Source organism: Salvia hispanica, chromosome 4 (assembly GCF_029641045.1).
Source record: "Salvia hispanica isolate PSC_SH4W2 chromosome 4, Shi_PSC_v1, whole genome shotgun sequence".
Classification (NCBI taxonomy): Eukaryota; Viridiplantae; Streptophyta; class Magnoliopsida; order Lamiales; family Lamiaceae; genus Salvia; species Salvia hispanica.
The window spans coordinates 16737377-16750483 of NC_142695.1; the positions used below are offsets into that span (position 1 = coordinate 16737377).

General features: G+C 39.7%; 1 protein-coding gene across 1 annotated transcript; it reads left to right on the top strand.

Moving 5' to 3' along the window:
- The first annotated feature begins 5486 nt into the window (after positions 1–5486).
- LOC125192327 (polyadenylate-binding protein 2-like) lies at positions 5487–10175 on the top strand. Its single transcript, XM_048089869.2, has 9 exons — positions 5487–6007; positions 6671–6789; positions 7157–7813; positions 7917–7994; positions 8082–8171; positions 8863–8997; positions 9205–9378; positions 9456–9659; positions 9740–10175. The coding sequence occupies exons 1-9, from the start codon at positions 5749–5751 to the stop codon at positions 9974–9976; spliced, it is 1953 nt and encodes a 650-aa protein (XP_047945826.1). The 5' UTR covers positions 5487–5748; the 3' UTR covers positions 9977–10175.
- The last annotated feature ends 2932 nt before the right edge of the window (positions 10176–13107 follow it).

Sequence of the window (13107 nt, forward strand, 5' to 3'; positions counted from 1 at the left end):
GTATCTAAAATTTAAAATCATTTGATAGAAGAAAATTTACAAGAGATTATTTTCAAAAGCTTTTAGACCCGAATAGCCTGGTGGGTTAGCCTAAAACCCAACGGGTTAGGGTTAGGGCTGAAAATTTATGACCTGAAAAATCCATAACCCGAATGGCCCGCACCCAAATAGCTCGGCGACCCGAGAGGGCTGGCCCGAACTCGCACGGGTTAGCCCGATTGACATTCCTAATAAGGAGTCCACATAAGTTATGTAGCATATTCATTCCTCTTGTGTTATATTACTATCACCTTTAAATTTATAATTACAACTGAATTGATATGCATTTGATTTTTTAAAAAATAAGATATTTCAGTCCCGAGTATTAATATACACAAAATGTCAATTAGAAAATTAATATCAATGAAAAAAAAATATTTTTAATTAACTTTTAAAAAATATCTGAAAACTTTAAATGCATATACACTACCTGACAGTTTATTCCTAAATCCTAAATTTGATTGTTGTTAGTATTATCTTTTAATTAATAAAAAATAAAAATAAAATTATACATGGAAATTTACTATCAGATCTCTAATATGCTATAATCTTAAAATAGTTATAGTTAATAATTGACCACACCACAATAAGCCTAATTCTATCAATTACAGCTAAACTTTGAAGTATATATAGATTAAAAAATAAATTGAAAAAACTAGTTTGTCTCATGACATAAAATAAAATTTCCTTTATAATGACAAAAAAATACTGCTCCTCGTCCTACAAGAATGTGCACTTTTTTCATTTTAGTATGTTCAACAAGAGTATACACTTTATAATTTTAGAAACTTTTCTCTCTATTAAGGTGAGATCCATTCTCCCCTTACAATACTTTAGTTATTTTTTCTTTCTATTTCTTTCTTACTTTACAAGTTGTGTATTAAAACACGTCCATTCGTCCCACAAAAGTATGCACTATTTTCTTTTTGGTACTTTCAACAAGAGTATACACTTTCTATATTTAAAATTCTTTTTTTCTCTATTAAGGTGGAATCCATTCTCTACTTATAATACTTTAATTAATTTTTCTTTTTATTTCTCTCTGCAACCCACTTCCTTAAACCTTCACCTCCTCCGGCGGTAAGCGTGCCCATGACTCCATTGTCATCCGACGGTCGTTAGTGTGCCGCTGGCATCCACCGTTGCACCATGGGTGTTGCCACTCCATGGCCACCGGGTTGGACCCGATGAGCGATGACGAGTCCAAATGAAATCCTCCATCGATTCTTTGATTTGCATCGATTTTTTTGAGGTTGTAATGATTTCTATCGAAAATTTAAGCGTATCTTGCTTCGTGCGCCCTCCTCTCACCTGCCATGTTGTAGTTTCCATTGACGATGGTGACTCCACGACCGCCATTACTTCATCATAATTGCATCATGTTGATGTTTAATTTTCTTTCTTTCTTTCTTTTTAAAAAAATAAAAATAAAAAAGTTCTATTTTGGCTTGATTTTGAGTACTTGTTCAATGTGATACTCCAATGAAATTTGGAGATGACGGTGAATTTTGTGGCCAAACTTTCTTTCAAAATTTGTCGTCGTTGGGTTCTTGGAAAATTGGTATCAGAAATGTTCCTCGTTAAAAATCTTCTTTGCAATAATATTTGATTAGGTCTTTAATAATTAATCATGTGATAATGGAACTAATTTAATTAATAAAATATTGTTAATTAAGCTAACTTAAGCACAAAGTATACGTATGATGGGGAGTGATCAATCGCTAACTAATTAGTAATCCAAACTAAGACTAAATCTTAGTCATTAGATTAGAAGATTTAGTGGTTGAAATAATGTAATATGGATTATGTTAAGAAAATTACTTCCTCCGTCCCGCTTAAGATGACACGTTTTCTTTTTTAGTTTGTCCCAACTAAGATGTCACATTTCCTTTTTAGTAACTTTCTCTCTCCAATTAATACACTCAACCACTTTTTCTCACTCCTATTAAAATATCCATTTTTCTTTATCTCTCTACTTTAATACTTACATCCACCTTCTCTCTATCCAATTAAACACTTAAACCAATAACTCCTAAAATCTCGTGCCGGCTAAGCAATGTGTCATCTTAGCCGGGACGGAGGGAGTAATAAATAAAATTAGAGGGTATTAATGTCAATTCCCTCTCATTAAAATCATCTTAAAACTTTAAATTTACGCAACTCTCTCGATTTAAATTATTTTTTCGCAAAAAATATATCAAATTAAAGATAATTTTATAAGGATTCCAACGAGATCTCAATTGCATATGTTCCGACGATGTTCGAATGATGAAATTTGATATTTTTTATTTTAGTTTTCATAAATGTTGATAACCAGATTTTTTTCAATAAATACATCAAAAAATCTCAATAAGACCATGTAAAAAGCTCAACAAATATGTGTTGCTAATGTTGATATTCTTATGTCATATTGTTGATATTTGTAATACACTATGTTGATATAAAAAAACATTCACGAAAATTATCATATGATAACATAATGACGATATTACCCTTTTGTTGATATTTTGTCTACTATTTATTGAGATTCATAAGATTTAATCTCATCCACTCATTTTAAAATGTAAGGATGAAGATTTGGTCTTGATTTTGGATTAGGGTGTTATAATAGAATATGACCTACGTATTATATTCAAACAAAAAAAAAAACCATTCTATTTGTAATGAGGATATTTTTGTCATTTTACATCCTATTTATTTATAATTTTGGGGACTAAAATATCAACTAAACAACATTATTAAAACACTAAGTTAACTCTTTTGTTATGTCGTATCTACACAGTCAAAAAGGCCTAAATAAATACTCCCTCTGTCCGTGAATAGGAGTCCCGTTTTTCCATTTTAGTCTGTCTGTCCGTGAATAAGAGTCCCGGTTCACTTTTACTATAAATGGTACTAGGGTTCCACCTCCACCTAACTCCTTTCACTCACATATCATTTAAAACTAATATATACAAGTGAGACCCCTATTCCACTAACTTTCTTCTACCCACTTTTCTTAACATTTCTTAAGAGCATCCGCAATGGTCGGCTAGCGACCGGCTAGCTGAACCATTGCAATCGGCCAGAGCGAAATCGGCTAGCGGATCGGCGTGGGCTGGCCGATCGCTCGTCGCTGGCCGATCGGCTAGCCGCCGTTGTGGCGGCTCGATCGGCCAACGCCGATTTTTGATTTTTTTTTTTTTAAAACCTATATAAACGCGATTTTCGTTTCATTTTCATTTGCACCACTTGTTTTAACGAGTTTTCTCTCTCTCTAACTTTGTACAAGAGCATCATCGAGCGATGGATCACAACAACGAGTCCAGTCCAGCGACGAGTGGATCTCAGACTCCCACGGTACCTGTGGGATCTGGGTGGGGGCAGATGGGCCCGGGGTTTAACATCCCTTGGAATCAGATGATGGGGATGATGGCTGGTGCGCCGGGGGGGGCGATGGGGGGGAACCGGGGGGGTATGCCGGGGGATATGCCGTGGGGGATGCCGGGCGGCGGGCAGGGGAGCGGCGGGCAGTTATCGCCCGGGTGGGAGGGTATGCCCCAGATGCAGCAGCAGACGATGATGCAGCAGATGATGGGGATGATGTGGCAGGGCGGGATGCAGGGGGGGATGCAGCACGGTATGCATCCCGGGATGCAGGAGGGGTGCATGGGTCACCGGGAGGGGACACGGTATATCGGCCCTCGCTTGATTTTTTGACGGCTTCGTCTCACACGTCGACCCCAGTGGAGACGCAGTTCTCTGGCGATGACCTTCTGTCATTGCACGATATGGGGATCGATCTCGGGGAAGATGATACTCTCGTTCGAGCGACGCGGGCCGCGCCGAAGAAGAAGACGAGGGGGAAGGGGAAGGGCAAGGCGGTCGGCGAGTCATCGCAGCCCGCTGCCCCTGGCCGGAGGAAGTGGACGGGGGATGAGTACGCCGGGGTGGCCAAGGGGTGGTTGGAGGTGTGCGACGATCCGCTGGTTGCGAACAACCAGCGGGTCGTCAACATGTGGTCGAAGATCAGAGCTGCCTATAGGAGGCACTGCCCGCACGGGAAGGACTTTAACAACGAGGAGGTCCGGAAGGGGTGGGAGCGCACCAGGGCCGCGGTGGGCCGTTTTGCGAATTTGTATGCCAACGCCCCCCGTCAGCTCAGAAGTGGGCAGAATGAGGACGACGCCCGGAGGATAGCCGCGAGTCAGTTCCCCTTGGAGGGGAAGTATAAGGAGTTCACCTTCTGGGAGTGCTTCTTGTTGTTGAAGGACTCCGAGAAGTTCCGGGCGGGGTGCGACGCTGGGTGGCCGAAGAAGCAGCGACTGAACTATAGCGGCGACTACAGCGGCAGCAGCGGCAGATCCCACGACCTCCCCCCGGATGCTGAGGAGTTTCCATCCCCTCCTTCATTTACTGGTCGCCCCCGCCCGGTTGGACAGAAGCGGGCGCAGCGGACTGCGAGGGGCGGATCCCCCCTATCGCCGCACGAGGTCCAGTCCTCCGCCCTCCCACCCGTCCCACTCGAGTACACTCTCCATTCGCGTAACCAAACGCGGGCTCAGATGTACAAGGTCTTCCAAGAGTGGAAGAACGCCACTGACCCCACGGAGAAGATGATTCTTCACGAGATGCTCGAGAGAATGCGTGTTGATTTGGAGATCGCGAGGGCACGGCTAGGGGGTTCCGACGTGGGCTCAGATACCACGGCGGCGGCAGCAGCGGCGGCGGCGGCGACGGCGAGGACGACGACGACGGCGATGAGGAGTAGACAGTGGCGGGGCTCGTGTGTTGAAGCCCTTTTTTTTTAAAAAAAAATCATGTACTTTTTTTTAAATCTTTGTACTTTTTTTTAATGGAATGGATTATTTTTCCCGTATATGTGTCGTAAATTTAATTCCGTATTTTAATCGTAATTTTAATTCCGTAAATGTAGTATATTTTGAATTATTTTTATTGCGGCTGGCCTATGGCTGGCCTAAATCTGATGTGGCAGGTGGATTTTTTAGTGTTGCTGACGTGGCAGGGGAGAGAATGGCTGGCCTAAGCACCATTGCGGATGCTCTAAAACCCGTGCCGGAAACAAATGGGACTCCTATGCGCGGACGGAGGGAGTAGCATTTACTTCCTCCGTCCCATAAAAGTTGAGTCGTATTCCTTTTTAGTCTGTCCCAACAAAGTTGAGTCATTTCCTTTTTTAACAAAAGACAAAACATCTAATCACTTTTACTTTATTTCATTATTTACTTTACTCTCTCTTATCTTTCCTACTTTTTTTCATCTCTTCTATTTATTTAATATAAATTCTTAATCTCCATACCAAAAAGTTTTGTCTCAATTTTTATGGGAGGGAGGGAGTAATTTATTTTCAGGTAAATACCGCAATTTTCTCAAGTGGAAAATATGACGACGTCACACACTTCATCAGATTCAACGGCTGCGATTTCGTCACTTTCCTTCAACTAGGGTTCCTTTCGTATTTATACGTCACAGTTTACTGTTTAAACCGAGTGCGGTGCAGATCATTGCCCTCCCAAAAAACACCAAAAATTTTCTCTCTCTAAAGCTTTCTATTCTATCCCAAATTATCCCCAATTTTACCTACCCGAAACCCAAAAAAAGTTACCTGTTTTTCACTCCCAGCCTTTGCTTTTTTCTCTGTCAATTCTCTCGAATTAATAACGACGAGAAGTATAAAGTAAAATCGATAATCTACCTGAAATTCAAGTAATGGCGCAGGTGCAACATCCGAATTCGGCAGCGCCGACCCCCAATGGAGTCGCGGCGGCGTCTGGTGGTACCGCCCCGGAAGGACAGTTTCAGGCGACATCTCTCTATGTCGGGGACTTGGATTTCAACGTAACGGACTCGCAGCTTTACGATCTGTTCAATTCGGTTGGGCAGGTTGTTTCGGTTAGGGTTTGCCGCGATACTGGCTCTCACCGCAGTCTTGGCTATGGTTATGTCAACTATAGCAACCCCCAGGATGGTTAGCATTTCCGAATTCTTTTTTATTTGTATCATCAATTGCTTAGTTTTGGTTTCTTTCTTTGCATGCACACACCCGTACCTGCTTCAGTAAGCAAGGTTGTGATGCTTTTGATTATGATTAATTGAATGAAATTCAAACTCAAATGCATTAATAGAATGACAGTATGTGTTGTTAATTTTGAGAGAACAGCTTGGTAATTGGAATGTAGATGGTGTATTCGTAATACAAAATTACAAATGAATAGTGTCAATGTGATAAGGTCCAAGACTTGTGTGGCAACTCTATTCTTATTTGTAATACTCCATAACTCATCGCTTTTGAATATTGCTGAATTAATGCTGCATAAAATGCTTAAGCTTTATATGCTCGTTTTGGCTTTTATTGGAAGATAGTGATGACTTTCAACAATGATAATAGATTCTCTCTTTGTTGTTTCATTGCCATGTCGAATAGCTTGTAGGATGTATGTGGACCATAATTTTGCAGGTTTCTTTCATTTGTTTGGTTACCAAGAAGTTTCATTTTCTATCATTTTGCTCTCATTACTTTAAAGATCAGATAATTTTTTTCCTATGCTTTCTGCGCTACTCTTTTCTACCTAGACAAAAGGCTGCGATTGAACATTGTCTAATTGTAATATTTTGTCAACCATGGTAACAGCTGCAAGAGCTTTGGAATTATTGAACTTCACCCCTCTCAATAGCAAGCCAATCCGCGTCATGTATTCTCACCGAGACCCAAGTGTTAGAAAAAGTGGAATGGCCAATATCTTTATCAAGGTAATTGTCCAGTCTTGTTCAGTCACATTGTGATTGGTTTGTCTCCTTCATTAATATAGCCTCTGTTTCTAGTCTTTGTTTTAAGAGGATCTGATGAGTGGCTCTATCATACCTGATTATTCTCTGTTAACTGCATCTTTTATAGTTGACCTTAGATCTTATTTTTTGCTATTATGATAATGACTATGTGGTGCACAGAATTTCTACCAATCTAACAATTATGTTGACATGGAGAAGTCCACTGCTGTTTCATTCCTTAGTTGTCATTGGGTTATCTGCATATCTGATGTTTTAATATTTAAGCTGTTTTTTATTGGTTTTTCACCAATATTTTTTTATGTACATGCTAATGAACACTCTTTTGCAGAATTTGGACAAATCCATTGATAACAAAGCACTGCATGACACTTTCTCTAGTTTTGGGAACATCCTTTCGTGCAAGATAGCAACAGACACCCATGGTCAATCTAAGGGTTATGGATTTGTGCAATTTGATACTGAAGAAGCCGCACAAAGTGCTATCGATAAGTTAAATGGTATGCTCATAAATGATAAGCAAGTCTATGTTGGGCATTTCCAACGTAAGCAAGAGAGGACTACTACCCAGGAAAATGCCAAGTTCAACAACGTGTTTGTGAAAAATCTAGCTGAGTCCGCTACAGATGATGATCTAAAAACAACTTTTGGTGAATACGGTGTAATCACTAGTGCAGTAGTGATGAGGGATGCTGATGGAAAGTCGAGATGTTTTGGATTTGTCAATTTTGAGCAGGCTGATGATGCTGCCAAGGCTGTTGAAGCTCTTAATGGAAAGAAATTTGATGACAAGGAATGGTATGTTGGGAAAGCCCAGAAGAAGTCGGAGAGAGAGCAGGAACTTAAAAGTCGGTTTGAGCAGACTACCAGAGAAACTGTTGACAAATTTCCTGGAGTTAATTTATATGTTAAAAACATAGATGATAGCATTGATGATGACAAACTGAGAGAACTATTTTCAGGTTTTGGTACCATCACCTCTTGTAAGGTATTAAACATTCATTATTTACAGGGGATACAAATAACATATTTTTTTTCACCTTGTGATACCTATTTTATCCTATTACTGAGTGATTATGATTTGGGTGCAGGTTATGCGTGATCCTAGTGGGATAAGCAGAGGTTCTGGATTTGTTGCCTTTTCAACACCAGAAGAAGCTTCCCGAGCTGTAAGTTAATACTGTTGTGATGAGTTTTTAGATGAATTCTTAATATGTTGTGCTGGAACTAATTATTTATTGGTTTTTTATTGTTAGCTTGCTGAAATGAATGGGAAAATTTTAATTAGCAAGCCTCTTTATGTTGCCTTGGCACAGCGCAAGGAAGACAGGAGAGCCAAATTACAGGTACGGGATTTTTATTTTTCAAGAAAGACAGGAGAGCCAAATTACCTGCCTTGTAGATGGACCTCTAAGTGCCTATTTGATTTCTATTACAGTAAAATATTATTGCCATTGCAGATACTTCATACTCATGCTGATTTTGTCACAGATAGTGTATCTTATTATGCTGTAGACTTGCTGTTGAAAACTGTAGTCTGCTATGAGTCGTCTTAGATATAACCCTATGCTTTGCTTGTTTCTACTATTCATTTTCAGTACTTAAAATTGTCACCCAGACTACATTCTGTTAGATTATTTGATTGGCTAGATTTATATCCTAAGCAATTTTACAATGCTGGATAATGATGAAATGTACAGTAGGACATGGGGGCTTGGTCTTGTGCTAATCTGACTATGAAGTCACAATTTCTTCCGATCAGAATATAATTAGGATTTGTCAACATACTTATTCCTCTACTGAGCTGTTTTTTTAATCTCCAAGTTCATATAAAGTTAAAACACGTGCTCACAAACATCCAAGCCAGGGTATACCTGCCCTCTGTTAACTATTTTTGAATTATTTGCTCAGATCTAGTTTTGAAACCTTGTCAATATACTACAATTGATTCTTAGTGTTTGCATATATGCTTCAAGTTTTCTCATATAATGACTTCATCATTTGTTCTGAAAACTGTGTTATGTGACTTATGTCTAGGCCCAATATTTGCAAATGAGGCCTGTAGCAATGCCACCTTCTATGGCTCCTCGTATGCCTATGTATGCTCCTGGTGCACCTGGTATGGGGCAGCAGCTATTTTATGGGCAAGCCCCTGCTATTATTCCTCCTCAGGTGACATTCTCCGAGTTTGTTATGTTCTATATGTATTTTTAGCTGTGAAATTTTCATTTTATAATTGAACAGGGTGCAATTTTGGTAAGTAGTTTTTCAGTGTAATCATCCTTTTATATTATTTGAAGCCACATGCTGTATTCGATATGCATCATCTGTTGTTTGCTATCATCATTTGATAATTCTAATATTTGCAAAATGGTTTAGGCTGGCTTTGGTTATCAGCAGCAGCTTGTTCCTGGACTACGTCCTGGGGGTGCTCCCGTGCCATATTCCTTTGTGCCACTAGTCCAACAGGGTCAGCAGGGCCAACGACCAGGTGGCAGACGAGGAGGTCCAGGGCAACAAAATCAGCAACCTGTGCCAATGATGCAACAGCAGGTTCTACTCAACTTACTAAAGTTTTTAATCATGTGTGATTAAGTATTTTGCTGATCTTGATGTATTATTTTGTTCAGATGATACCAAGGGCAAGGATGTATAGGTACCCTGCTGGTCGTAATGTGCCAGATGCACCCATTCCTGGTGTTGCTGGTGGAGTGCTTCCTGTTCCATATGACATGGCTGGCATACTTCCTCGCGATGCTGCTATTCCACAGCCTATACCAATTTCTGCTTTGGCTTCTTCCCTTGCAAATGCAACACCTGAACAACAGAGGACGGTAAGCAGTTTGCCCATAGTGTACAAATTGTATTTGTTTCTTATCTTGTATAGTGTATATAATGTTCATAGTCTTAACAGATGTTGGGTGAGAACTTGTACCCACTTGTTGATCAACTTGAGCACGAGCATGCTGCGAAGGTTACAGGGATGCTTCTGGAGATGGACAAGACCGAGGTTCTTCATTTGCTTGAGTCGCCTGATGCTTTGAAATCAAAGGTCTCCGAGGCAATGGATGTCCTGAGGAATGTTCAGCAGGCTGGCGGCCCTGCCGACCAACTTGCTTCATTGTCGCTCAACGACAACCTTGTTTCTTAAAAATGATGGTCTGAACCAACGTTTTGCTAGTGAAGGGTTTTAAAATCTAGGATTTTTGGATTTGTGATACTTTGCCTTTTGGTTTCCGATTCCTTTTCTATAACTTAAAATAATCTGTTCTGGGATTTAATTAGGTTATTTGGAAGTTGAATTTTAGTGTGATTGCACTTTTCTATCTAGTCGCACTTAATTCTTATTATTTTTGCCTTTTAATTTTATTGTTATCCACTTATTTGGATTTGAGACGTACACATATGTTGGCTTGTCACGTTTCTTGTTTCACTACTCTACGTTATTAGTTATTACTCCCTCCGTCCCCCAGAATTTGTCACCGTTTGACTCGGCACGAATTTTAAGAATGTACTCCTCCGTCTCAAGGTATTAGACCAACTTTCCTTTTTGGGATGTCCCAACATATTAGACTCATTTCCTTTTTTAGCAAAAGGCATCTATCTTATTTTATTCTCCACCTACTTTTTTCTCTCTTCTCTCCCCTACTTTTTCCCTCTCTCATACTTTACTCTCTCCACTTTAATTATTTAAATATCAATTCCTTAAATCATGTGCCCAAAAGAAGTGAGTCTAATACTCCGGGACGGAGGGAGTAATAGAAAGTGAGTTGAAAAAGTTAGTGGCATGTGAGTCCTAAGTTTTATACTAATAAAATGTGAGTGAGAATGAGTTAGTGGAATATGGGGTCCATTACTAAAAATAGTAAAAGTGAAATGTGACAAATTTTAGGAAAGAAACAAAAAAGGAAATACGTGACAAATTTTCAGGGACGGAAGAAGTACTATCAAACTATTATCAATTTATATCTCCTAATGTTGGTAAGATTAAACAAATTAAAGTATGATTCATAGGCATAATGTAAAAGACTAATGTTCAATAGTTTGCATTTTAATAAGAAGAATTAAAATAACAAAATCATATTACATGGCGAATAAACAAGCGTTCAATAGCATCCAAAAGAATTGGTTCACCATCCCATCTACAACTCCATCTGTACAATGTTGGTAAGATTAAACAAATTAAAGTATGATTCATAGGCATAATGTAAAAGACTAATGTTCAATAGTTTGCATTTTAATAAGAAGAATTAAAATAACAAAATCATATTACATGGCGAATAAACAAGCGTTCAATAGCATCCAAAAGAATTGGTTCACCATCCCATCTACAACTCCATCTGTACAAGAGTGAGCCAACTCATTAACAGTAAACTGGAATAGCCTTGAGGGGGACTGCCTTATGCAACGCCATTCCAAACTCCTTCGTCGTGTCACTAACAATATATGTTGTGCGAAGAAATAATATAAATCAAGATAATTATATGCATTTAAAGTTTTAACAATATATGTTGTGCGAAGAAATAATAATATAAATCAAGATAATTATATGCATTTAAAGTTTTAAGATATTTTTTAAAAGTTGATTAAAACCAATTTAATGTTAATTGACATTAATATCCTAATTGGTTTTAAAATCTAGGATTTTTGGATTTGTGATACTTTGCCTTTTGGTTTCCGATTCCTTTTCTGGATTTAACTTAAAATAGTCGGTTCTGGGATTTAATTAGGTTATTTTGGAAGTTGAATTTTAATGTGATTGTACTTTTTATTGGTCGCACTGAACTCTTATTATTTTTGCCTTTTTTTATTATTTTATTATTATTATTTGAGAGGTCCACATATGTCTTGTCAGGATTGTCGGCGTTGTGATAGGGACTCCGAGCTGCCGCCAGAAGTAGAAGTCGAGTCACCGAAGATGCCATGACTTGCCGTCCAAGACTATTATGTTTTCTTATTTTATTTCCCTTATTTTATTGCACTATTTTGCCTTATTTTGTTATATTATTTTGGCACGTATCTTGCAATATCTTGCAAGATATTATTAGAGTCTATGGTTATGCATTCTATAAATACTAGAACTCCACAGATTATTATTATTGAGAATTAAGAAATAAAATACTTCTTTTCTCATTCTTGTTCCAAAACCCTAGAACTTCAACTAGGGAATTATCGATTTCTTTCGGTTCAATCTTCGCGTGCTCTACAAATCGCTCGATAGGGAACTTAAACCCTATCAATTGGTGCTTCCATTGACTACTCTTCTCCCTCAACACACGATAACCATGGCATCAACTACTCTTCTCCCTCAACAAACGATAACCATGGCACCAGATTTGATGGTGTCGAAGCCCCCACCCTCGCCAAAGTTTTTTGGTTCTGAATCAATTGTTAGGAAGCTGGAATTCCTGGGTTATAGCAGAAACGTTCCTGTAGAAAAACATAAAGAACCGCCAGATCGCTCGATTATGGAGACGTCGGCAGCGAAGCATGTGTGGAAGCCACCGCCATCTCAGACTACAGCACCGCCGACCACGACTCTGAAGTCCAGTCCCCGCCCTCGCATGAAGCCGCCTCGTTTCACAGGTGAGGATGCTTCTAATTGGATTCACAAGATCCAGAGGTACTTCGATCACTCTTATACTCCAGAATCTGATCGCCTCTATCTTGTCACGTTCTTATTTGACCCACCGGCGTCCGATTGGGCAACATATTGGAAGGAAGACAACACGGGAAAGGGCTAGAATGATTTTTTGATAGCAGTCAAGCATCGTTTTGACCCAAATTTCGATGAGGATTACACGAGCAACAAAGCTACGATCGAACCGCCTAACTCACCGGCTTTTCCTTCGAACACAAGCGGGTGGAGATTGCCTCCATCGCTCACACAACCGCCGACAGGAGTGATGCCTATGGCCTTCCCTCGCCCTAAATTTGATGCTCCTCGTTTCGATGGTGAGAACGTCATCGAGTGGATTCGTAATATACAGAGGTACTACAACCATTGCTACACACCTCTATCTGATCGCCTATACCTTACTAAATACTTGTTCGATCCACCGGCGTCAGACTGGATGGCAAACTGGACGGATAGTAATGCCGGAAAGGGTTGGGATGATTTTTTGTTGGCAGTTAAACAACAATTTGACCCCTATTTATATGAAGACTACGGCGGGAGAGTAGCAAGCCTATCACAGACGTCCTCAGTCGGTGTCTTTCGACCTCCGCCTGCCTCGGTTGATCCGACTCCGCTTGCTCCGATCGATTCCACCCTGCCTATCG